Below are 27,978 nucleotides of genomic sequence, written 5' to 3' on the forward strand. Positions count from 1 at the left end.
TTAGCAAATTTTTCATTTTTGGAAAAAATTAAATGTCCCTATTATTACAAAATATCTATCCAATCAAATATCTACACAGCAAATACTGTTTATGTTCCAACAGGTCATTAAGGGGCTCCTTTTGTTTAAGTAACCTCAGTTTTTATCGCCCCCAAAAGGTCTGGCACATTGTCAAGTCTACCAACGCCCAAAGCCTTCTTCAGTTACTCAGGTATTTTTCCAGTGCATCAAAAGGACAGTCAAGGAACCAGGTATGGTAAAAATTGTTATTATTTAAATGAATCTAGCCTAGCCTCAACATTCAGGGCACATAATATTGAAATCTCAATAGAAATATATATTTAAATAATCTTTAAAAACAAACAACACATGTACACAGTGTCAATAAAAACACCCTATCCTGACCAAAACACAAAGACATGCTGAGATTCAGAATTTTTACACATCTCTTTTGGAAAGGGCTTCCGTAATCACCTCTTCTCTCATATAATAATGTTAGCAATCAAGTTAGTGATGACATCTGCTATAGAATACATGGCATGTTTAAAACAGGATCTGGAACTGATTTTCTGAAATATGGTATTATGACTTTGAAATATGGAATTATGACTTTACTACTGACTGGAAAATAGCTACTAAAAGTCAGGGGCCCAATGCAGATGAAGAAGAAGAAGAAGAAGAAGAGTTGGTTCTTATATGCCGCTTTTCCCTACCCGAAGGAGGCTCAAAGCGGCTTACAGTCACCTTCACATTCCTCTCCCCACAACAGACACCCTGTGGGGTGGGTGAGGCTGAGAGAGCCCTGATATCACTGCTCAGTCAGAACAATTTTATCAGTGCCGTGGCGAGCCCAAGGTCACCCAGCTGGATGCATGTGGGGGAGCGCAGAATCGAACCCGGCTCGCCAGATTAGAAGTCCGCACTCCTAACCACTACACCAAACTGGCTCTCTGAAGTTAGCTGCCATACTAAAATCAATGAAGCAACTTAAGGAACAATCCTAAGGGGGGCTACTTGATATGGGGCTACTTGGAAATAATGGAAGTTTACTACAGTGATCAGTTCCCCTGGGGAAAATTGATGCTTTGGAGGGTGGATTCAATGGCATTGAACATTACTGAGGTCCCTATCCTCCCTGGGTTCCACTCCCAAATCTTCAGGAGTTTCCCAACCTGGATCTGACAGCCCTACCTCCTATTCCCACAGGTGGCCAGGGGGAGCCTAGCAACCCTAGAGACAAGTAAGATAGCCCTCCTTGGATCGGGGCCTCTGGAAAGGAGAGAAGGGAAGTTTTCTACCTCTCATTCATTCTTTCTTCTGTTCTCTGAATGGGAATGTATTTAGAATTACATGGAGATACTCAGAGAAGAAGACCAAAAAAAAAAAAAAAACAATTAGGGGAGAGATGTCATGCTGTTATCATTGATGAACATGTTGCATTACACATCAATAAAAAATGTGTATTAAATGCTGGCCATACAAGGTCAGGCCAGACTCTTCCAGGCATCAGTTGCAAAACAAGCAAACTGCAGATGCTGACACTATTATACAACCCTAGTGGCAAATTACCTGCTTTGAGGACATCTCCATTGCCAGGATAGGTGATGGATGCTGAAAAGTGAACACATAAACAACAGTGAAGACACATACTCAATACTGCTCAATTCTTACCCATGAGAGAAAGTTATCAGTCCAGTGCAGGCCAGGAAGAATCACTTATCATTCTACTGGAGCCTTCAAAACAAAGCTTCCCTAGAAAGTAAAATGGCACATTCTTTCTTACTCTGGAACTTGAATCTGGAATGAAGTTAGCATGGTAGGAATGGAAGCTGACCCATCATCAAGCAGAAGGACATTGTGGACTAGCTGCATTAAAGAAGTTTCAAAGCTTGGGTTCTGTTCAGTAACTTTCTTTTATTTTCTATTACTATTAATTCAACCCAGTGGTCTCGAATAGATGCTGAGAATTTATGTTTAAGCAGCTAACAGAAAACTACCCATATGATGGGATCTCCTCAACTAAATATGTTAGGGCTTCTGCAGTAGTTTTAGAATGTCTCTGTATTTCTACAATAGAAGACCAAAATCTAGTAACCCTGTATATTAGCCATCCATCTAGACTGCTCAGTAGCATTGATGTCTCAGCAGTTACAGGTCCAGAATCATTACTAAGTGGGGGGGGGGATCAGCTCCTGTCTTAAGTTTTAAAAATTCAGGGCAGCTTAAAAGTACATGGTTATGGATTTAAAGTGATTAAGATTGCAATTGCATGTTTTCTCTGAATACAGAATACCAATGTATCTACTGGTCAAGATGGCAGATGGTAGAGCATTAAGACACACCAACACAAAGGTGCATCTATGTTTAGGATATGTTAGATTACAAAAATACACTGAGATGCTAACTAGTAGGTGAATGCCAACCGTGAAGGTTGAGCAAACTCTTCTTGACCTTATTGCTATGCTTTTACAGTCCAGATGTTTCAAATGAATCAGATGTCTTAGTTCATTGACATTTACTCCCCCCTCAATTCCATTGATATCCCTAGGCACATTAGCTTATCACTCACCGATTTATCCCAGTTGCTCTTATGACTGTCTAATTTAATAAGACCAAGCAAACGTAGCTCCAGATCTGATTGCAGGATCTTTAACTTTAAAGTAAATGCCTTTCTCCGTGCCCTATCTTCATAAAAGACTTCACCCAATTCAGTTCTTAGGGCAAAACTGACCACACATTTGGAGGGCCGCAATATACCAAGAAGAAAGTTAATTAGTGGTCAATCAATATCCTCAGTTAACTGCCTCTATCTTATACCAGCCACATATAACGAATGGCTAGCTACCTTAAGAGTTAAATACTTTGAGCACTGAAAGGACATATTGTCCCCCTGAAATGTAAAAGAATCTAGTAATTGCTTTCCCAATGCTGTTCACAGCTCATATTACCAATGGCACATAAGTTCTCCATGTAAGATGAGCACTGAACAATACCCCAATATACACACACACACACACACACACAGTCTCAATCCTTTTGGGTTCACATCTTGCAGACATTAAAAAAGAGCAAACAATACAAAAGGCTATTAAAATATGTTTGAAGCCATAAGAATAATAATAAGGCTCCCATAAAAACCTTTCATTCAAAAAGCCAAGATAAAAAGAAACCTTTAAGAAGGTCCCCAACATTATCTAGCTGGAGCACCAGGCAAATTCTTCATGGGAAGTGCTACCACAGAAAAGGCCCTCACCTTTGTATCCTGTCTTGCTCCTGGAGAAGCAACATATGGGAGAAAACCTGGACTCAGTCTTGAATTAGCTTAAGAAGCAAATAGCCAGCCAACAAAGAGGACTGGTATTATGTGATCTCTGTGGTCAGCTCTGGTTTTGATATTAGTTATTCCATTTGGTACCAACCTAAACGTACAAACTGTTTTCTAGGATAGCTCCACTAGAAGAATTCCTCCTGGATGTGACCAGAGTATGCATTAATGTGGCCAAGTCATGCCTGGAGAGGAAAGGCTGTAGCTTGAGCACTAGTCTGTGACACTGCTCATTCATTAATGCCACCCTCCTCCAGAAGAAAAGATCTTCTTCACTAGCTGCCTCAGGCCACTGGTCCATCAAGTTCAGTACTGTCTTCTCAGAATGGCAGCAGCTCTCCAGGGTATCAGATGGAGGTCTTTCAGTGTTGATACCTCATAGAGTCTATTAGCCTTCATAGTTTGAGTCATTTTCCCATCCAATCAACTAGGAGGGAGAAGACAAAGAAACTGTGCTGGAGAAGTATGCTTGAGTTCATGAAGCTCTTAGGCCACATGCTTTCTTATTGCATCCTGTCCAAAAATCAAACAAATATTTGCTGCTTATACCATGAGATACCCAAACCATAGCTTGGGCAATAAAAGGGATGATACACACATGGGCAGAGTAGTTTTTGTATACTAGGCATGTTAACTGGCCCATAAGATTTCTGTCAGTCAAAGATCTCCCTCTTAGATCCAACTGACTGACACAGTTATGTTGGTGACAAAAGCTATTGGTGGAAGGCAGGGAGAGAGGTCCATATCAGCTGCTTGCTGAAGGCAAACAATGCAAGCAGTCTCCTTGAAATTAGACTCCATGCCCTGCAAAACAAAACAAAAAAAAGGAAAAACCACCCACCACATCATCATATAAATGGTGTGTCGGATACAGCACTGGCTGGTAATACAATTCTGGTATGGCTATCTAAGTAAACCGTAGCCACTTCCCCTTTTCTATTTTTCCCTACAGGGAAACAAAAACAGACTAGAGGCAAAATTTATAATGTGGAGGAACATCTGCTGAGCTAATAGCCCTGTTTGTTCTTAAATCTGATATGGTGCCTTGCCCCGTGATGTGATATTGTAAGAATGCGGCAAATTGGTACACGCTCAAAAATTCCTGATTATTTGGCAGCCCACGGAGTAAGTCTTGGTATTTTCAAAATGATAGTTGTAACCAGTATCTATGACAGCAGAAAAAAGGCCCTGGAAACCTTTAAATCAAAGAGTGTTCTCGCAAGATATCAAAAGTATCTGGTGCAATTTACTTGGGGTACCCCTTTTTCACAGAGAACATTTCACCTGATTTCAAAGGCATTTGAAAACTGCGAGGATTGCAATGGTTCCAGTCTAAAGCTCAAGATTTTCTAGGGATTATGGCCCACCTACAGAGCAAATGTATCAAGAAAATTTCATGACGTATTTGTTATTTAATACCTATATGAAGCTGCTGGGAGAGGTCATCAGGAGGTCTGGGCTGCAGTGTCCCCAAAGCTTGGATAACATTTAGCTCTACTTTTCTTTTCCACCTAATTCCTAGGATGCTGTTGATGTTCTGAGCCAGTGCTTGGAATCAGTAATGGGAGGGATGAGGGTGAACAAGCTGAAACTTAAACCTGTCTTGGATGGGGTTTTCTGGGTTAGTAAAAAGGCTGACCAGGAACTTCAGATCTCATCTGTCTGGGATGGGGTTACATTTCCCTTGAAAAGCCAGGTTCACAGCTTGGGAATGCTACTCAGTGCAGTAGTCACCTTAGAAAAGGATTGTTTTCTCCCATATGTCCCTGCCCAAGAATTAAAGATCTCAGGGAGAGGCCCAGATCAATCAAAGAAATTTGGATACATGAGAAGGGTCTTTTCAGTGGGAGCCCCATGACTAGGGAACAACTTCCTTAAGAGGGGTTTGCCTGGCCTCTCACTTTCACTTTAGGAAGCAGTTGTGGACAGTTTTATTTAGAATCACATTTGATTGATTAAGTTACTGTAATTTAAGATTTTGTTTTTTTATGTATTTTATGAATTCTGTTTTAAGTACTATAATTATATTGTATGCCCCTCTGAACTCTGTAAGGAAGAAAACTGGTTAATAAATGTTTTAAATAAAATTAAACAATAATAAATTGGCTGATAAGTTGTCATAAATAAGAGCACAGAGCAGGCACTGCTATTTGGAATGTGAAAACCCCACATTAGAAATGTTGCTAACCTGATCAAAATTCACTTGCTGTCCCTAGAAATACATGTTTTGAAATGTTTTAACTCTCCAAATGAGAACAGAATCCATCACAATTGCCTTAAACTGTGACAAGCTAAATGTTTTAAAATTCTACCCTGGCATTTTAGCTTTACCTTAAATATCTGCAGCTCTTCCAGTATTACTTCCTCCAAGTCCCACTTCTCCTTGGTTATACTTAAAACTTTCAGGACTGTTCCAGTATCTGAAATAAAGGGGTATAGGTGAAAACAAAAAGCTTATGTTTCAGCCCGTGGGCAATACTCTGCTTCTTTTATTCCAGTTCCTTTGCAGGACTCATTCCATATATATCGGATGGTGCACTTTTATTGCACTTTATAAATAGATCTTTATGTTTTGCACAGAAATATCCAGCTGCAAAAGCACATTGAAAGGGCATTATCCAATGTGAGTGGAATGAGCCCAGGAAGGCTCGTTTAGGAATAATATAGCCACAGAACTAGGTGCCTTGTGCGACATGGTGCTTCCACTGAAAAGAGCACACATGCATTGCATTCTCTCACTTTTATCTGCATCATTCATGCAAACTTACTCAGGAAGTGAGACACCATCATTCTCTGTCATTATTGGCCCCTTTCCCATATTATCACTTGTTGCTAATGAGGAAATTACATGGTTGAACCTGTTATGGAAAAAGGGAGGGGAACTCAACATGCAGCATGATTTTACTGGAAAGATAAACATCACATCTAGTTCTGCCCTGAAATGAAAACAGTGTAGGAAGAGAACTTGACAAGAGGCTCCCATTTTCAGCAGCAGCCTTGTGTCCAACACTGAATCTAGTTTACTGCTCTATTTTCTGTCACTTAAACTTTAAAAATCATGGGATTCAACCAAGGAGGAAAAAAATAACCGTATTACGATGCTAGCAGATTGATAGTATAAATTTACCTGCGTTTAGAGACTAGACAGAAGCAGGTAAATCAGAATGGAATCTGAACCACATGAGCTGAGAACCTGGCTTCAGGTTTTTTTCCTAATGAGGATTTGGCTAAGCATACTCATGGAGGACAACCACACAGGTTATGCTGGTTGGGAAAGAACACGTTCAACAAGCCCCTCAAAGACTGAGGTGATTCACCAGTAGAAAGAAGAAGAGAAGGATCATGGTGGTTATTGACAGAGAGTTTCAAAGGCGGTTTTGTGCCAATGGACCTATTAACTCATCAGGTGTGTTGCTTGCCCGATGTATGGTTCCAATGTACAGGAAATATGCTGGTAATATTGAGGATATTATCATTATCCCTTCCTACTTATGAACTTGGGAAGGAATGGCATTACTGGACACGGCTATGACTCTATCACAACCGTCTGTAAGGTTCAAGGGGAAAGGATCGAGGGCTTTGGAGCTCCTGTATGCTCTAGTCAACGATTCTTGTAAAAAGACTGCAGGCACAGAAGTGTGAATGACTGGCGATGCTAGTGATGTCTTTGAGAGAGGACTGGTATGTGGGGCCACAACCTCGGACTCTGTAATCAAGGACTCAATCAAAGGCAGGAGATGGATGAACTTCTTGAGGACTGGGAAAGACATGTTGGCAGGATCCTGATGGAGATGGGAGGACAAAGGTCAGTGCTCAAGTTAGAAACTTGGATACTATAAGAGGGACTGGGGGACGCACAATCATCAGGAAACACATAGTCATCAGCATTTGATGTCTGCAAATGAATGTTTAGAACATAGGAAAGAGTCAAGATGAGCTTGACCTCTGAGCAGAGAAGGGAAATGTTAATTAATAGATTGGACAGAGACTGAGTGGGATGTCTCCCATGATTGGAATGTAGTCAAAGAAGAATATGTGTCCTCAAAGAATAGATGCCATAGAGAAAAGGAATAGCATTACATGTCAAAAAACACCCGCACTGGTACACCCGCACAGAAATTCAGGAGAGTGAACATGGTAAGCATCTGGGTGAAATGAATGGTGTCAGCAATAGAAACAATATTGTCATTAGAGGCTGTTGCAGACTACCACACCAAGGAGAGGCTGTGAACGATGTTTTAAATTAATCAAACCATCAGTGTTTCAAGGAACAAAAAGGAACAAAAAGTTAGTAATCATCTGAAGATACAGCTATCTGTTGGAAAACAAAGCTGGGTAAGCATGGAAAGTCCAAATGAATCCCCTACATCCCTTGGTGACAACTTCATCCTTTTGGCTTGAAAACCACTGTCTTATGCAGTCATAAGGAGGATAAAAGCATGGCCTCTGCTCATCCAGAGGGCAACTAGATCTCAGCTTTTTACAGGAGGGCAGAATTCGATCTTAATGGGGAGAGCAGTGTGGCAATGGAATCTGTTACCCCCGATTTGTGGTAAGCTTTTGCTTTTTCAGGAATGTATTTTCCTTCACTGGGCAAGGAGTTGAACTTGACAGCCAGTAATGTATTTTCCGACTTTAGGATGCTTCCAGAGAGGAAATATCCCAAGGGAAAAAAGACATTCTTACCCAGGAATCTGTGGAATTTCAACTCTGTATATATATATACAAGATGCATATTCATATCAACTGCACTCAGGGTCAAACTAATTCTACCTGTCTGGTCCAGACTAGTTACAAATGCTTTGAAATGGATTTTGACAAATCATTCTCTTCTCAGCCTTTTTTCTCCTCTGTAAAATGGGGAAAATAAGTTATACTCTTAAAACGCAAGGATATTACCTAGCTGAATATAAAGACAGAAGCAGAGAGAAACAAAGCTTCATCTGTGTCAAGCCTCACTGGAGAATGAGCTCTGGAATGGCTAAATAAATAATGCTGAGAGTACCTTTTCTGACGCATGAACAAGCAGGCTCTGCTTCCCATGCACACTATAACACATTCTGTGACCTGAAACTATTATGAGAACAATGACAGTCCTGTAGTTAGCTGTCCTGGGCTATCTCCTATGGATCCCTGTCCTTCATGGCTGCTTTCCAAGGTGACAGTGATTTAAACAAACCACCGCCACAAACAGTGCATATAAATTATCCCCACTAATGAGGGTGAGGGATTGTTTCTTTCTTTCTTTTTTTTTTAGGACTGGCATCTTGTTAGTTCACACAGTATATGTGCGATTATAATCAGGATCTTCTTAATTCACTCATAGCCACTAGAGCAGAGCAGCTTTCTAGATCACTGGGGTGAGACGGGGTCAGAAGTATCTTTAATGCTCAACAGCACAAAGCATGACTAGCCCAATATCATAAAATGTATCTGTGGCTTCAATTTCTTGAACAGAGGAGATAAGAACATCTGAGCGCATTCCCCTCGCTACTGAACTGCAAGACTGCTCTTCATTACCTGAAACTGCTGCTCTTTGAGCACAGTCTGTGCAGTCACATAGATAGGGTTCCACAATTGTATGGAAGGGTCTTTGAAATATTGTTCTGTGCCCTAGGGGGAAAAACCGAGGCCCTCAGATCTCCTTAATACATTCTTGGTTCCTTCAGAAGGCCACTAGGAGCTGAAATAAAAGGCCAGTAGAAGGGAAGGAGGACAGATGCTACAAATGACCCTTCAAAGAAATATCTGTTTCAGATTTTGCTTTTCATGATCTCTAACCAGTCCCCACATATAAAAAACTAGCAAGATGTTTCTAAAAATCTGGGGGGGGTCTGCTGTGAAAAAGAAGTATTGTAACAGGAGATCAATTGCTGTGAAGCAAACAACCTGGTGCAGAAGGAGTAGGATGCAGGGGCAGGAGTAGGATCCCTGAAAGGTGTTATTTTTGTGAGGGACATATTTATCCCTGTCATTTGGTAGCAACTAGGGTTGCAACTAGGGCTTCAGATGTTGAAGTGGCCGTTCCGGCCCAAAGCAGCCAGCGCTGCGGCACGGCATGACCCGGCATCCGCACGCAGGAGCAGAGCTCTGGCACACTGGCACTGGCACCGACCCTCCCCCCCCCCCCCCACGCCACGGCATTGGCTGCTTTGGGCTAGAACGGATGCTTTGGCGGATGAAGCGCACAACCCTAGTATCAACTGAGTAGGAGTGCATCAGGTTTGCAGTACTAATGTTGCTGTGGCCATGGTACACTGGAGATTCTCTATGGAATTCTACTAGTACTAAGGGTGACCCAGGTAGCCACGGTAGTCATGGCTGGTGAAGATCTTAGGTATCTGGAGAATCTGTCTGCTACAGGTTGCTCTTTTAATTGCATTAGTTTGGTATAGATACTTGTTTCTGTTATCCCTCCAAACAATTGAGGTTGGGGGGGGTGGGAGTAGTGAACATAATGGTAGTGTTCAGAGGAATGAAGTATTAGGGTCAACCAGAACTCTGGCTCCATGAAATGAGGGTCTCTGCTCTATTGTCCTACAGAACATTCCAGAGGCAACAGCATTGGGACAGTGGCATACGTGGTCCAAATAATTATTTGGGTATTCCCCTATCAAAGAAGTCAGGAACCCAAGATACTACACTTCTGTTCAACGGAGTGTAGTGAAAATTATCTTGGAATTTCTGCCAAACTGGCATAATTATCAGACGACTAACAGCTGGAGGCCACTGAGATAATAGTGGACGTGACTGTTTCTATGGACAAGCGGGGCAGAACCAAAGCTTCCACATTTCAGACAAACAACACAATCACAGCATTTGTGACTTCCACCCCCACCCCCCCCCCTGCAATTTACTGGCCATTTTCAAATGATTTCAGAATTAAGTGTCCTTCCATCACTTAATGAGTTTAGAACATCTTAGATGAAGGCATGGAACCTAGTGCCTTTATAGTGATTCCTCATGTTGCAGGACAGATGGAGACGCAGGTAGGGCCCTAACTCTAGCAGGGATGCTAATGAAATTCAATGCTGCTGCTTCTTCTTTTTTTTTTTTTGTATCTGATAGCTTTTTGAAGGACACAGTTGGTTCAAGATATTTCTCCCACCAGAGTGTTCCTATTTACCTGTTTGAGAAAGCAACCACAGGAATCAATATTGCGTGTTTCACTCAAGCTCAAGGGACAAAGCTCATGCCCATCAACCACTGGCAGTCTGCCTGCACAAACTGGTTAATATAGAAAGGCTGTGCTGCCATGAGTGGCTTGAGGAGAAGAGGAAAACATAAAATGGAGGGGGGGAGGAGAGAGGAGAATAAATTTCTTTAGCTAAAACTAGAAGAAAGAGAGAAAAAAGGAGGAAAGACACAAAGTAATTCTCCCAGACAATGAACACTGAGATACTGAAAATGTGTAGTAAGAAGAGAATCATAAGGAAAGCTCTTTCCACCTTCCTTGGGCAAGCAGAGAGGAAGACTTTGTCCTTTTAGAGAAGGGAGTTTGGTACCCATCTCTGGCCCTGGGTGATAGAATTTCCCAAAGCTGCATCCAAGGACCAAAATAAACATGATACCAGCCTTACAGCCAGTACGAGGAGGCCACTGCCATGTTAACGTTATTTTGAGATATGGTGCTCATGTTCCTCCCCCTGCTTTTCAAATACCAAAACCACTGTGAGGGAGAGGATTGTGGCCATTTCAGCACTTGATAAGGTAATGGCAGCGGGGACAAGAGTATCTCAGCCTGCTGGGCTGCGGGCCCTCATGACCTTTTAAAATAACTTTAAGCTAGCGATGGCCAGTGAGGACCATGAGAATAGCGTCACATTTAGTTCGGCCCTAGATTAACAGAACCCCCCCTCCTTATTTATTTCTTTAATTTATATACACAGGACTGCAGAAATACCCTCAAAAGAAGAATTTGGGGGAAGCTGCAGCATCCTCAGTGTGATGGTTGCTTTGTGCTCTATGACAATGATTTCCAGATGCCCCCCATCAGCAGCTGGAACAAGGCAGCTGTGGCATTTCTGGGGCTGCTAAAGCCGCTCGAAGAGTTCAAGACTGCAAGATGGAGCATCGCTCAGAGAGGGAGACTCACACAAGACCCCATCAGCTTTGTGGCTGGGGAGGGACCAGAGCTGCGGGACAGAGCCCAGCAAACTGACTGCCCACACCACACTGGCCTGATTTCCAGCTCCACAGACTAGGCTTCTAGTCCAACTTTCCACAGGGCAGGTTTTAAATTTAGAAAATTATCCCTCATCATGATTCCCTTATGCAGCATACAGCCGGCCAGATGCTGCTGTCAGTGCTTCACTCTGCTGAAATCTGGGACTGCCCCCTACAGGCTGCATTTTGCTGTGTGGCCTGTACAATTCAGCTTCAGAGAAACAGTTAGTACAGCTGCTCCATTTAAAGTTTTCAGTGTAGACAGAACACTTAACCAGGGGAGCCTGTGCCATGTTTGGGACAGGGACCTGTGCTACGTGGGTACATTTAAGCTTTGGAGGACTTCTGTTGGTGTTCCCAAGTCTAGAGAGTCCCCTTTCCCCATTGCCTCAGTGTTTTGTAAATACTTTCACTGAGTGGAGTTAGAATGTCTGAAAAATGTATCTATTCATGAACCACGACAAATAGCACAAAAGTTTGTGAAATGTTCATGACGGATGCTCTTTCATAGACATCGGTTTGCAAACCTTTAGATCATGGCCATGCAAACTTCTTATGGACCTCTCCTACGAATGGCAGAAATGCCCTGGAAAGATACATGTTACATGTGCCCTTGCTCTTGAGCATACCTGTCCCCAGGAACATTACATCATACTGGCCATCCTCAGCCATGACACGATCCACCACAATCTGAGTCAGCCTGTAATCGACGTTGATTTGAGTAAAAACAGGCGCTCCGGTCACTGGGTAGGCTGATTTGTGCATCAGTGGATGTCGCCGTATGAAGCTAATGACGTCATCTGGGAAATCTCTGGTGGATTTGATTGATGGATCATATGTTTTACTTGGGCACTGAATAGCAGAGAGATGAAAAAAGAGCAACGTAAGTTCCTGATCATCTGCAGACCAGCTTCGAAGAAATTACCACCTGATTAAAAAAATACCCTACCTCTAAGCCACCAGGTTAAACAACAACACTTTAACCAAATGGGAAAGATTGGGTAAACAGACTAGGGTAAAGGTTATAGGCTAGAAACAGACACTGTTGTAGAGCTCAAATACATGATATTGCCTGACCGGTTTTCTGCAGCTCCAAGTGCCTTGCCTAGGGCATGTGGAACAAGAAAAATGGGGCATAAAGTCATCCACTGCCATTTCTACTGGCAAAAGTGGCTGGGAGGGAAACCAGAAGCTCTTTCTCACCACTTGCATCATCACTGAGTAAACAAGCACTGTTTAATGTAAGTTCCCTGAGGTACATCTGATTGTGAGCTCAATGTCATGTTCCTGTGAGCCAATACCTGTCAGGCGTGTCCAGCATTTGAGCTTTTATTTGCAAGATGGTCCTTGTATATGAAGAAGAAGAAGAAGAAGAAGAGTTGGTTCTTATATGCCGCTTTTCCCTACCCGAAGGAGGCTCAAAGCGGCTTACAGTCGCCTTCCCATTCCTCTCCCCACAACAGACACCCTGTGAGGTGGGTGAGGCTGAGAGAGCCCTGATATCACTGCCCGGTCAGAACAGTTTTATCAGTGCCGTGGCGAGCCCAAGGTCACCCAGCTGGCTGCATGTGGGGGAGCGCAGAATCGAACCCGGCATGCCAGATTAGAAGTCCGCACTCCTAACCACTACACCAAACTGGCTCTCAATTGTTTTACTGCTTCTTTCTTAGAGATGACAGTTGCTTTGTTTGAAAAATCTTCAATGAAAGTCAACAACAGGCTTGTACTCAGCTCTCTTACACTGCTGTTTTCATATCCCTTTTGTCATGCTCATACAAACTCTACCTCCCTAGTTTGATATGTTCCTTCTTTCAGATACACAGTCCTGTGGTCAAAATTAGCACCTATCCATTGAGATGAAAGACCTGAGAAAAGAAGTCCCAGGAGTTCTCATGGGCAGGTCCCTGGGCAGCCACCCTGGGAGTGACAATTCTCCAGCACCTAAGGAACTTTATTCTGGCATTACAAGTGCAAAAAATCTAATGGTGCAATCCTATGCATGCTTACACAAAAGGAATTCCCACTGTGTTCATTGGGTTTTAATTCCAGCTGCTTTTCAACAGTTAATGGACACTGCCCCCATGTGGCTCTTTGCAGTAAATACCATAACGATAAGCCCAGCACAGGGTGATTAATCTTACAGAGGTTCTCAGTTGACAAGAAATTTATCAATAGTCGAAGAACTCCTAGAGAAGACACTGTTGGTATGTGCAAACTAATATAATTGGCTCGAGATCAAAACATCTAGGTGGCACCAAAAAGGCTGTCCATTTCAGAATCAAACAGAGCTGGAAGAGGCCACCAAGGGCCATCTAGTCCAGCCGTCTCCCCCACCTACTTGGGGACTTAATTTCAGTTCATTGTACTTGTTTTGGCCACAGACTGTAACAATGCAACATCATGACAAGCAGTATTAAGATAAGAATAAAATGGTTTGAGTTTTGAGTCATGATGTTTGTTAAAACATCTAAGCACAACCCTCCTTTCCTGGCCTCACCCACTTTGCAAAGTTATTGCAAGGAAAATTAATAGCATCACCCTGTTCATCTGAAGCTTCTTGAAAGAAAGGGCAGGAAAAAAGAGAATAAATCAAACAGTGCCTGGATTAAACCAATACAAGACAACTATTCCATTTACCTGGTTAGTGAAATAACTCTTGGTGGCAAAACTTGCTGCTTTCAAGTCCCCCCTCCCCAAAACCCATAGCATTTAGTACAACTTACCCTATGGTTTGATATGGGATATGGGGGAGCAGCCACTCCTGAAGCTGCAGAGAGTGGATACTGGACACCAGCAGGCTAACATTTGGGGGGCATCTTTGTAACTCCCCCCCCTTGGCCCTTTTCTCAGCAGTACTTTCAGCTGGAGTTTTTTGTACCCTATTTTTGCCTGCCTGAAAGAGTTTCAAAGTAGCTTACAATTTCCTACCCTAACTTTCCCCAGATAGGTGGAGCTGAGAATGCTTTGAGACGACTGGGACTGGCTCCAGGTCACCCAGCTGGCTAAATGTGGAGGAGGAGTGGGGCCTCAAATCAGGTTCTCTGGATGAACCACAACACCAGCTGGCTGTCTGCAGGGCTTTGAGGAGGCTTTGCTATCCTTGCCCTCCCTGACTTGCTTTGGGCCACTGCATATTTCCTCTCTGCTGTGACAGTTTAACGAAATGCAACTGGTGCCAGGGCTGCCAACTGATCATAAACTCTTGGGTCTTTGCCAGTGGCTTGGTTTCCAGGTATCAGAATCATAGAGTTGGAAGGGGCCATACAGGCCATCTAGTCCAACCCCTGCTCTACTCAGGATCAGCCCTAAGCATCCTAAAGCAAGTAAAGCTTTTCACAGCAAGGAGCTAAAAATTAGTCGGTGCTAGCATCTGCCAGACAAGCTGCTACATTATTCAACCCCTGAAGTAAGAGGCTCTCCCCCAAATTAATTTTCTTCATTAATAATTTGTCTTTCTCCCCAATGGGTACCCACAACACTTTACTGTGTTCTCCTCTATTTTATACTCAAACCAACCCAGTGAAATAGGTTAGGCTTAGTATGGGTGACTGGCCCAAAGCAGGAATGCCAATCTCCAAGTGTGGCCTGGGGATCGTCTGGAATTCAAGCTTGTCTCCAGAGCAAAGAGATCAGTTCCCCTGAAGAAAATGACTACTTTGGAGGGTGGGCTCCATAGCCTTATGCTTCACTGAGGACTCACTGCACCCCAAATCCTACCCACTCCCAGCCCCCAGACATTTCCCAACTGGCAACCCTAGCAAACTTTCATGTTGAGGCAAATTTTAACTTGAGCCTCCCAGGTCTTAGTTTGACACTCTAACTACTACACCGTACTGTTCCTGTCTTGCCATATAAGGATGACCTTTGGTCACCATGACATCTTGAAGAAGCAGAGCTCTAAAATGGGTAAGTATGACACTCCTCTGCTATAAATAGGATGGCTTCAAATGAAGGCAGGAAAGGAGAATTTATGAAATGAGCTTCATCAAGTCACTATGTTCCACAGTCTTGGGAGAGGGAGAAAACGCAAGGAGAAGGTCTGGCATTCAGATTCTTCCTAACTCTTTAACATCCCATTAAGAACACACAATATGCAGACCACAAACAGAAACTGTATGTACTCCAGCCAGCACATGACTTGCATCCCTTTCTGCAATCATTATACTTTGGCAAGGACCACAGCGCTGAAAGCACTTATCTTTGGTCTCAGAGGATCTAAATGGTTCCAGAATTTTAGCCCTCATCTGCTCATACTAAGAAGATAATCCCCATATTTCCTGCCAGGTAGAGCTATAATATAATTTCTGAAAGAAGAACATACCATCGCTAACAAATAGATACTGTATAATTTCTTTAAGATGCTTTTTTCGGTGTTAGTTTGCAGATTTCCTGTACGGCACCAAGCTTTCGGAACAGACACATGTGCATTCTTCCAATACCAGCTATGCCATTTGGCAGTCATTTTCAAACTTGAATTTAGTCACGGACTCAGCGTTCTGGATAAACTGCAACACTTCAGATCTGGGACACAGCAGAAACATGATGTGTGCCAGATGCTCAGCCAGGACCTTCCCCATTGTTGGTGTCCATTTCTAATAATCAGATGACGGCAAGAGATGCTGGAAGGCACTGAGGTAATTCCATGGCACGGGGCCACTTCTCTGAGTGCTGACAAGGATTCAGCACATGAAGAGTCAGCATCCTGTCCCTGACAGGTATATGGACAGGATGTACATTCTATCAGCTGCTGCAAATATTCATCTGTTTAGGTTTATAGCCTGCTCAATTAAGATGGAGGATATGAAGCAGATTTGTTTTTTGAAACAGACCTGGTTTTATGGAGGAGAAACAAAAACGAGCAGAGTACAGGCTAAGGTGCACCGTCTTCTCATTACATGGAGAGGCTGAAAGAAATTGTGCCTTCATGTTGTGTCTACCTGGCAGGTCTTTCCCCATCTCTATTTCCAATAGATATCCAGAGGTGAGAGCAGCACTGGCATGGAAGCATTCAAGTGGGATCCATACTTTTTGTGCAAATTTGCAATGTGTGAATGCCAATGTGCATTAAGCCAAGTAGTCTGGCAAGTTGCTAGAAAATTAACTGCGTAGTTCACATAGTAGTAGTTTGACACATAGAATGTGACAAACCTCTCCAAACTTTTCACCCATTGGTCTATAAAGACAGGACGGGTGCACCCAGTGGCTGGGGATGGAGATGTTACGTTCATGCTGACTCATCATGTATAAGCCCCAACCATCATGAAGGTCACCCAAAATAATTCATACTGACTACCACAGATCTCTGGCAGAACCTGGCTGAACACCCAAATCTTAGGCAAGCTTCCTGGGAAGCCAGTTCCCAGAAAACAAATAGAATGTCTATCAATAGAGGTCATATTAGAACAAACAGACAATGGGACTTAAGGAACATGAACTGTTCACTGGATCCACATTTCCCAACCTACATCAGAGAAGACCAATAAAACCCAATGGAAGGCTATTCCATTTGATCTTCCTGCTGTGTGATTCATACAGTTAGATGGAGGTGATTCAGAAACAGTGGTGAGCCTTCCCCTTCAAAAATGGGATGGGGGATTGCAAAGAATGACAGCCCGTGAAACTGGAATAATCCGTTCATACCTTCACATATCTGCACAGTAGAGAGGAGAGGCTTGGTCCTTCTCTCCATCTTACCATGAAGCATGATGTACTTCAAGACAGGATCACCTACCTCACCTACCCCCTTCAAGGCAAATTAAGAGGCCTCAGTGGCTAGAGTTTGCTCCAGCCTCAAGAAGGTGCCCAGAGAGTTCTGGAAAGATTGTTCTACAATAAAAATCCTGGTTAAAAAGTTCCATCTAGGATTTGGAGAACATACAGTATTGAGGCAGATCTTCCGCAATAGCTTTCAGACCAAACCCCAGGAAAGTGACTGGACTGTTATAGTTGGCAAAGCCCAAGTTTCCACCACCACCCATCACTTGACAGTTGCACCATGCAGATGGAAGAAGGGAAGGAAATGAGCGGTTTGTGAGTCCTGGCCAAGGGAACTCTGCCCTCTTGGTAAGCACCAGCTGTCAAAACCATTTTCCTCTACCGAGTGACAGAGCAAACTTCTGGGCTTCCTCTTGGAGTGGCTGCTATTACGTGGTCAGGCTGAGGGAGACAAAGTGGAAAAAACCCTGTTTCCATCTTTCCTCTCTGAGCAAACTATTGAGTCCGCAGCCTGGTGTATGTCACACCAATGTATGTGAGACTGGAAATCTCCTCCCAGGTCCTTTAGAGAGCATCATCAACTGGCAAAGACTGACCTCAGAGAAGCACAGGGAGGTGACTCTGTCAGCCAGACACACCTAAACTGTGTTGATCAAAGACTGAACAGAAGGTCATGGAACGATTAAGTCAGCTGTAGAAAGATGAGTGGAGTTACTGGTGTAGCTTCAGCAGAAACTGGCTGAGGTGCCTGAATGTCACAGAAAAGGAGGGCAGGGCTAAAGATCTCTGGCTGAGCAGCTGGGATGTTAAGAGAGGGTCAGGCAGAAGGGCCAAGGGAAGGACAGAGCCCCAAGGATATAAGATAGCACCAGAAGGGATGGGTGGAAGAGGGACTGCTTCTACAGAAGAATGGAGACTGAAATGTTGAGAAAAACTGAGAGAGAGAGAGAGAGAGAGAGAGAGAGAGAGAGAGAGACAGCGATGCAGAGCCAACTCTCTCTCTATATATAAACCTTTATTGGCATAACAATATGCCAATAGGCAAGTACAGCCAAGCAGGGTAAAATTATAAAAGAGTAAAATAAGCTAATATTATATACTAAAATACAGTAAAATCAGCAGAGCCAACTCATTGAAAAGCATCTATCAGAACTTTGGCTGCAGTTCTTGGACATCACGTGATCTCTGACCATTTTGCCTCTTCCGTTTTTCTTCCCCTTTGCACTTCCACTCCAGAAAACTTTCACACACACACACATATTAAGCAAAGGCAGTACTCTAACAAGCACCCATGTGTGGGCACAGTGGGGTTTCTTTTTCAACTGAGGTGGCCTACTGGTCTTTACACTCCGTGTAATAACCCCACAGGAGGGAAACGGTCTTGCCTGAGGGCAGAAAGGCTTAGTTAGCATCAAGATTGTTGAGGCTGAGGTAGCCTGGCCCATCCAGGTCAAGTGAAAAAAGGGATGTTCTCCCCAAGTGGCTCTGAATCAACTTCTGATGATGCCTACCTTTGGTTCCAGAAGAAACAGTCTCTAAACAAAAATGTGTCTAAAATGTGAATGCTTTTCTCAGACTCCTCCACTCCCAAAAAGAAGAGTTGTTTTTACACCCTGCTTTTCACTGCCCGAAGGAATCTCAAATCGGCTTACGATCACCTTCCCTTCCTATCCCACAACAGACATCCTGAGGTAGGTGAGGCTGAGAGATCTCTGAGGGAAGCTGCTCTGTGAGCACATCTTCCAACAGGACTTTGACTAGCCTAATGTCAGCTGCCTGCCTGTGGAGGAGCAGGGAATCAAACCTAGCTCACCAGATTAGAAGCTGCCACTTTTAATCACTCCACCAAGCTGGCTCTGTGAATATTATTTTCCAAAAGAGGATGAGTTCTCCAAAAGAAAATCTGCATAGAGGCTTTCTCTCCAATTAATATTATCTGTGTAAATAGGCACAAAGATACTCATTTCTAGCAGAATGTTAATCTAGGTTATGTTGGATCTTTGTGAGATTTGCAAGAACTAGTAGGAGCAATGAACAAATTTCAAGGACTGTCTCCATTTACAAAGATGCAAAAACTAACCCAGGCCCAGCATTTCATGGTTAATTCAGTTGTGATGGCACCAACAGGAGTTTGTCCAAAACCACTGGACAACAAACCCTCCCACTGAGAGCCATAAAGCTTACCAGTTGCTTCTCTTGTAGGTCAGTGTGATGGTGGAGAGATGGAGATAGTTCAACAGGACACAAAAAGGTTATTCAAAATGACTTCATAACTCTGACATACACATCCCCTAGCAACAGGAGTGTCTCTTCTTTTCTGGTTCAACTCTGTAGGAGACAAACTGTTTTTGTTTTCAGGAAATGCTTCAGTTACTTTGCTGGAGGAGGATCTACAAACTGACAGCAAGTTTGGCTTCAGGTCAACTATTGTTGGGGTTTTTTTTTTGTATTATCTGTTGTAGATTAGGGTTGTTGTTTTTAAATTTAGTACCACTGGGGCTCACTTCTCTTTCATTCCCTGGTGCAGCAGAATGGCCTCTGGGCCACTGCAATTATGCCAGTAGCATACCCACTTAAGGATTAGTGGCGCTCAAAGGGGTATGTCTATATAGATTTCAACAGGCTATGCCATGAGTTGAGCAACTGGCAAGCACATTAACCCAAAAACAAGCTGCATGCCAATTTAGAAACAGTCCAAGATCTACGGGGATGAGCTCATGAACCTATTTGGAAGAGTATACATCAGCATGCAATGAGCCTCTTGTGGCATATGAGCCTCTTGTGGCGCAGAGTGTTAAGGCAGCCATCTGAAAGCTTTGCCCATGAGGCTGGGAGTTCAATCCCAGCAGCCGGCTCAAGGTTGACTCAGCCTTCCATCCTTCCGAGGTCGGTAAAATGAGTACCCAGCTTGCTGGGGGGTAAACGGTAATGACTGGGGAAGGCACTGGCAAACCACCCTGTATTGAGTCTGCCATGAAAACGCTGGAGGGCGTCACCCCAAGGGTCAGACATGACTCGGTGCTTGCACAGGGGATACCTTACATCAGCATGCAAAAAATACCAGGTTTCATCCACAGCAGTGGGTATTGGAAAATGTGCTTCTGCCAGGGAGATGGTGCCAGACAGGAGTGCTGAGTAGGAGGATTCTGCTGCAGAGCTGCTGCAGATGAGGATCTTCATTAGTCCACATTCTCTCACATATCCCCCAGCACCCCACCCATCTTCCTCTACACAGGAAAACAGCAGGTTGGTGAGAATTTTAAGAGTCTCATTTGTACTGGATATGTTTGCCAGCTCTAGGTTGGGAAATACCTGGAGACTTTGGGAGTGGAGCCGGGAGTGGGCAGGATTTGGGGTGGAGAGGGACCTCAGTGGAGTCTAATGCTATGGAGTCCACCCTTCAAAGCAGCCATTTTCTATAGGGGAACTGATCTCTTTGGTCTAGAGATGAGCTATAATTCCAGAGGATCCCTTGTTCCCACATGGGGACCTGTGTTTTGGAAACAGCATCAATAGTTTGTAGTATGGTAAAGGGCTTGCAGCATGGCCTGGGCCCTCCTCTGTAGGTCATCTACTTCCTTTCCCATCCATCAACTCTTGGCCATCTAAGCCAAATTTCTTTTAATTAACATGCCAGACTTCTGCAGCAGAGAGAATTTCTGCCTGAAAGAAAGAGTTCATGTATGCATCTTCCCTACCCCAACACACTAACCATCTACTAAAATAATCTAGTCCAGGAAAGGATTTACCACTCAATTCTGCTGAATATGCTAACTTTGCCCAATGATGTTACATCATTTCTTGGCATCAGTAGATGCCTGCATGTTGGGGGTGGGGGGTGGGAAGGGTGTAGGCCACAGAAAGCTTCAGAGGAATGCAAGAAAGTTGAACTTGTGGTAACTCTGATTATTTGTAGACACAAGAATCCTGATTATGCACACATGGAGAGCAATCAGGAAGCAATCTCTGCAAGAATCATTTTTGGGGTTTTGTTATTCAAAGAGGCATATTTTTGTAAAAGAGAGCTGGACTCTCCCGGCTGATGTCTGATCCTGAATGTAGCTGAACTGTTAAGTCAGGTGGCATCTGGAATCGTTGAGAATTTGGTTTGACGGCTACCCTGCAACCTCCACTAAGTTTGTCTAAAATATGCCATATCGTTTCCCCCTTTCTGAAACGTTTATGTTATGGACAATCAGAAAGAAAAAAAAACTTTCAAAATTACTCCCTTCCAATCGTTACTTTAAAATTTAGTTCACTTACGCCAAGCTAACGTCTTTCTTTCTTTGGCCATTTCCAGTATGCTCACCCCAGACAAGAGGTCATCTCACCTGGGGCAAACTGGCTCCTGACACTGCCCATTCCACCAGACAGCACGCTGCTCTCAGTCCAGACCCGATGAGGGATTCAGGAGTAGGGGAGATGGTCACGGTCCCATGCCATTACTGCACCATGGACAACCATGGCCAGGTGTCTGAATACCTTTTTGCCCAAGAAGCATGCCCCACTCCAGCTCTGGTTGCAGTGGGGGCAGCCAAAAAGGGGAAGAACAACAAAGGGAAGGTGGGAAAGACAAACTAAGGGACATGCAGAGAGCTGGAGAAGATGAGCAAAGGGAAAGAAGGGAGGTGGAAGATATGAGAGAGGGAAAAGAGAAAATGAGCACGGGGAAGGTTGCTCAGCTGTTGAAAGGTGGCTGCAAGTGGGGGAGATTTATTTATTTATTTAGATTTATATACCATCCTCCCATACAGTTCCCAGATGGCATTTGACTGCAGCAGAACCCAGGGTTTTCATTCTTGTGACCATGAGGCACACAGCCATGACAGCAGGATGGCTGTGAGGTCACCAGATCTTAGAAGCCCACTTTGGGCAGTAAGGGCTCATCAAGTAGCCACCATGGCACAGGCAGCTCAAAGACTAAGAACTGGTCACTTGACCCCTGGACAAGGAGTATTTGTTCCACATGCATTGGCATGTGCACACCAGTCTTTAAGACTAGGGTGACACTCTAGGCTACCCAGTCTATAGCATGTTTACCACTGAGATGAAATCGTAGAGCGGCACCACCATTTTCTCCTGCTTTTTCTTTGATAAGTACCAGGAAGGGTAGGCTTACAGCTGGAGATTGCCTATCAGAAATAGAAGCATGGGACCTGAACTTCCTACCCTCATACTAGTGGCTCAGGGCCAGGTAAGAGCCCTGGATGGGCTGGTTCTGGCCAGCAGACTGTACGTTTGATGTCTGGCATTAAATGGTCTGATCTGAATTAGTTTAGATCTTTAAATAACTATAAAGCGCAAACCATAGGATGATCCAAGGAATTAAGATAAAACAAACCTGCTATTTAATCAGTGGTGATTCATGCTGAAGAAATATAACAGAGAACAGTCAATTGGGGTGACTAGGAGGTTTGTTTGTTTGTTTGGCTGAATAGCAAAATATTTTTCTCAGGCCAAGTACTCTAAGGAGAATTTTAAAAAGCTTAATTGGACATATAAATAAACATGTCACAATGAATAAACGTGTATAAAGAGATCAAAATATGTTAATCTTGGGGAACTTACAAGTTGTAGGCCAATGTTAAATATCTTATAACCCCCACAGGCTACAGAGGAGAGGGTGTCACAATTCTATTGTTTACCAAAAAATACATAGAGCTATTTTCCTTGTTCTAGGAAAACATATAGTTTCAGATAATGGCTCTGTTTTAGAACCTTTAGCCCAGTATTTGGATCTTTTTTCTCAAACTTTTTCTCCAAACAACTGTCTGGTATTTAAAAGGTACTGTGGATTGTCTGTGCAGGATTGTTGGTTTTTATCACTCTAGATACGATTTTTCTTTACACCACAAGATGAGGCCCTGGATGTATCATGGCAGATGCTAAACGAAAAAAGAGATCAACACACCAATCCTCCAACCTCACTTCTATTATCACATTGGCGAGTTATGTTTAAAGAATGTTTATTTTTTTTCAATTCCAGGGGGGATTTTCCTGAAAATCACAGGCATGGCTACGGGGTGCAAATTTGCACCAGAATTGGCCAACCTGCTTATGGATAGATCCATAAATAAGTATATCCTTCAAGAGAACAATATCAATAGAAAATATATTATCTTTTATTTTAAAAATTCATGGACAATATCTTCATGGTTTGGGACTGAATCACAGAATCTCTGGTAAATGTTGGCCTTCTCATCCATAGCACAATTATGATAAATCTAAAGTGCATTTTTGGATGTAGAAATCAGAAGGGTTGGCAATACCCTGCAGGCAGATGTTTATAGAAAGCCTGCAGGTGCCAATTCATACCTAGCCAATTCATAATTTTCACCCATGTCATTTAAAAAAGAATCTGACATATTCTTGGTTATTAAGATTGAGAAGGAATTGCAGTATAGATGCTGACTTCCAGGCACAAGTCAGGATTTTGATTAGCCAACTTGCAGATAGGGGCTATTCTTCAAGAATACTAAAATGAGCTTTCTTAAGGGTTAACACTACACCTAAGACAACTTATACCAAGAGTCAAAAAGCAAAGTGCTGATAGGATGATAATTCCTTTGACATAAAACAGTACATAAAACAGTCCAGACAATTATAGAAAAACATTGGCATCTTCTATCTCACATCCCTAGGTACCAAAATCCTCCTCTATTTACAGCCAATAAACCCTTTAAGACTTGCTAGTGAGAAGCAGGCTTCTAGAGGTGAAGAACAACAGCTGTGGGAGGGCAGCAACTAAAGGCTTTATCCCATGTGGCTGCTGCAAAGGATGTGCTTGTGCAGTGATCAAAAAGGGTTTCAGAATTCATCCAATACTAGGACTTTTTTTATTAACTCGTTCAGCAATTGTGACTCCAAGGGAGGAATTTACGTTATTCAGTATCCTTGTAACTTAATGTATTATGTGGGACTGACTACTAGACCTGTCAATGTTAGAAATTGTGAAAATAACAGCTATATTAGACTAAAGGAACAAAATGCTCCACTCATCACCCACTCATCATCTCACTTCCGGCCACACTGAGCAGCAGCTGTGCTTCCGGGTTGTGGAATGTGTTCAGCCTGCAGAGACTCCTGCAGAAAAGAGAAGTGTTTTGGATTCACCATCTTCAGACATTGACACCGATGGGAGCGAATGAAAAATAGACTGGACTTGCTGTGTTTGAATGCAAGTGGTTTTTGTGGCCATATGCCTGCTGTTCTCCAATGGGCAGTGCTGATTGTTTGGCTCCCCTCCCCCCGTCTCTCTTTCCCTTCCCTGCTCCTTCCTTTCCTTTGGGAGCAGAATGACATACCACATAGGAGGCATTGCAACATCCTTTAGTTCCATCATATTGCTGACCTTATCATGATAAATGTGCCATTTGCTTTCAATTGCTGGCTGAGACACACATTCAGAAATACTGGAAACTTTATACCAGGTTTGTTTGCAGGTTTAAACGCTCTTGGGTTTAAATGTTCATTTGCATAACATCAATGATGATTTATGTGTGAGAACAGTAACCATGTGAAGGGATCCATGACCTATTTTATACACTTACATCATACTATACAATATATGAGATAAAAATGGTTTTGTTTGTTATTTTTGCAGAATTTCCTAAAACAATTTTTATGCTGCATTAATAATGCTTATTTCTACTATAACAATTTGGCTTTTTTCTTTTCCCTTTTGTATTTCCATATTACAACATCTGGCCAGTATTGATGTATATCAGGGACAGCCAAAGAGTGGCTCTCTAGATATCCATAGACTACAGTTACCATGAGCCTCTGCAAGCAGCTGTAGATCATGGAATTCTGGAGAGATATTTTTAAATATCTAGATATTTTATTAACATCTGCACAGGGATTCTATTTCAGCTTTTCACTCAGTTGTGCAGCCTTTGGGTATAATAGTTCACTGTCTCTCTACCACATACTTTTCTTTATCCAGCAGGTGGAATAAATGTCTTACTCTATTTTAATAATTGTGAATTGCAGACAAAGGATCTCTCCCACTTTCCTGCATGCCACCTGGCATTAAAATCCTTGTAAGGCTTGATCTAATACAGCCTGACATTCAGGCACTGCGTTTGCACAAGGATTAACACCTGTGTATACAACCTAAACATGTGGTGGGTAAAGAGTATGGGCTTGGGGCATATATGAATAGTTCAGGCATTTCTCAGAACATGCACTGTCATCTTCAAAAAGGGACACTTTTATGAAAGAGGTCTCAGTGGTATTAGAGGGGCCAGTCAGCTCTGTTTGCAAACCCCAAAGTCCTTTTTTCCACTGCTTAACTCTGAGGCAGTAGGGATGCTTCAGGCAGGCTTTACTGATCTGTAAGTTTCATGTATCTTGTCTGACACAGTACCACTTTCCTCTCCCAACCTAGACCTCTTTTATAACACCAGAGGGCAGTCAAGTGATGCTTAGGGAGCATGTTCTGGAGATGACTGACATCACAAAGTCAATTACACAAATATGGATGTAGGCACTACTATCTGCCACAAAGGGTCTTGGGAAAAGGTTTGTCATCATTCCAGTGACAAAGTGCCCCCCCAAGCAAATACCTAAAATGGCCTGGTTGAGAAGAAGGCAGTTGAGCAGTACAGGAAACCTCATACTTATGAAAGGGTGTTAAAATGCCTGAAGGAATTAACCTACATCTCCAGCAAGCAACAAGAAAGAAAATACACTTCAGAGCAGACTTGTTAGTTATTTGCTTCTAGATGTTCAGGAAGAATTTTCCACCTTCGGTAGTCCCAGTAGTCCCTGATCCTACTCTTGGATTCCATTCACTTGCATACTCTACAAGCATGAACCTGCAACCAAGGGGCATATGTGTTTCTTTGACTCAGTCAGGAGTATGAACTTTCTTAAGCACAGTGGTGCTCCAGATTAATGGCACTGAGTACAAGAAACTGAAATATACAGTGGCAACTTCAACACCACCATCGGCAGGGGCATGTGCACCTGCCAGTTTGCAATATGGCTGGAAAACCCAGTGATGCTGATTGTATCAACTGGATTCTTACTGCATCTCAAGGGCTGTTTCATACCTAGAAGGTCCTAAACTGCTGGGCCTGGATACCTGAAGGACTGCTGCCATCTGTACAGTTCAGACTACCAGTTCTCAAGCCTGCTCTGTGGAGCCCAGCCTGCAGAGGGGAAGCAGATTGCACCCAATGACCAAGCTTTTTCAGAAAGGGCATCTCCCCTGAGAGCTGCCTTTCCCCGTGGAGGCTGTCCAGGTGTCTACCTTATTATCTGTTAGATGCCAAGCCAAACCATTTCTTTTTATTAGCCTCTGAGCTGCTTTTATGGTCTTGCTTTGAACCTAAGGGCTATTTTATGAATATCATTTTTAGGATATTGTTTTATGATGTTTTTATGCCCTGGCTTGCTTATTATTGAGACTTCTATTCTATTTGCTTTGCTTCCATTGTCTCATTTACTGTGTGAGCCACCTTGAACAAGTATACATGTTATAAAATAAAGCTCAGCTTGGACAGAGAACAGTGATAAGAGAGCATCACTTTCTCCTGCACCTTCAAGGCTGGGAAAATGTCATTCTACAACTTCTTGTGTGATGTCAAGTCACTTTGAATGAATGACAACTGACTGTGTGGATAACTGCCAATCCTTATTATTAGGAAGGCAGTACCAAATCTATGAGGGAAGCTTTGTCCCCTTTCCCCAACACTTTAAACAATTAATAGCATTATGTGTACATATGCAACTGTCTTCTTACACTATTGGAAAACATTCCAAAATGACTCTAGAAAACAGGTATCTGGGTTGCTTTTTGGACTCTGTCCGATAGGTATCCATAGCATCTAATGTATTACTGCAGAAATATTGTATTGAATGCTTATATGTTCAGCTTTTATAGAGTACAACTTAAAGCACTGTGATTTTTTTTTTCAAAACAGTGGTTATGGTGGGAAAGGAAAAATAAACAGGGATATTGTGGGCAATGGTAGGTTTCTAGTTTCCTTCCCAAGTCCCTGAAACACCATCTACACACAGCATCAGAATTTCTAAATGTGGGAAGTTTCCAATATCTTGAGAGTACCCCCCCCCCCAATAATTCACATTCTATCAAATAAGGTGGGGATGGCTCAGTGAAGATCCCCATTGACTCAAGAAATTAGCCAGAGATCAGGCGAACAGAGGAGGAAGGAGACAGCCCATTTCAATGTTATTTCAGAGTAACATAACATGTTATGCAAAGCAAGAAATATATTGCAAAAAAGCAGATAATAACACAAACTGTTGACACGTGGAAGCTGCAAGACGGTAATTTAAAACATATATCTTCTAGGATGTTTTAAATTATATATAATTCAGACCAATACAATATATGATGGCCTTTATAGAGAAGACTGATCATGGAAAACAGGATACTCACTGTGCCAGGCCTGGGGTATGGAATCCTCCCTTCATATTGAACCCAGCGGTGATCCACACTCTCCTTATGGGCATAATGTCCATTGAAAACTGCTCTGATGTCAGCCATGCTGTACATGCAAACAGCAGAGCCCTTAAAAATGGAGCTGGAAGAAAACAAGCAAGAACTGAAGTTAACTCAGCAGAACCCAGCTAACACTACCACCGATCTCAAAAGTCTGGCTAAAGGCCAAACCAGACAATGCACAATTAATGGTCTCTAGCAACAGCAGCCAAAGGCAGCCACATGGAACACAAGAGGGGCAGTAGAATAGGCTATTTAGCCCTTTTCTTCCTGCTCTTTACTTCCAAAAGGTCTTCCCACC

The 27,978-nt window shown here is 42.9% G+C and overlaps 1 protein-coding gene across 6 annotated transcripts in view; it reads right to left on the reverse strand.

Annotated features, from left to right (window-relative positions):
• The window catches only part of SEMA3D (semaphorin 3D), a 165,565-nt gene that overhangs the window by 28,202 nt on the left and 109,385 nt on the right, over window positions 1-27,978 (reverse strand). For all 6 annotated transcript variants that reach the window (XR_013231065.1, XM_077337862.1, XM_077337863.1 and 3 more), the window contains 4 exons: window positions 27,615-27,759; window positions 12,121-12,343; window positions 5,657-5,745; window positions 1,570-1,611 (listed from right to left, as the gene is read on the reverse strand). Coding sequence is in view for 5 of the 6 variants with exons in the window: in XM_077337862.1 (XP_077193977.1) it covers window positions 1,570-1,611; window positions 5,657-5,745; window positions 12,121-12,343; window positions 27,615-27,759 (499 nt within the window). In the remaining variant the exon portion in view is untranslated. The remainder of the gene's footprint in view (window positions 1-1,569; window positions 1,612-5,656; window positions 5,746-12,120; window positions 12,344-27,614; window positions 27,760-27,978) is intronic.

Source organism: Paroedura picta, chromosome 5, assembly GCF_049243985.1.
Source record: "Paroedura picta isolate Pp20150507F chromosome 5, Ppicta_v3.0, whole genome shotgun sequence".
NCBI lineage: Eukaryota > Metazoa > Chordata > Lepidosauria > Squamata > Gekkonidae > Paroedura > Paroedura picta.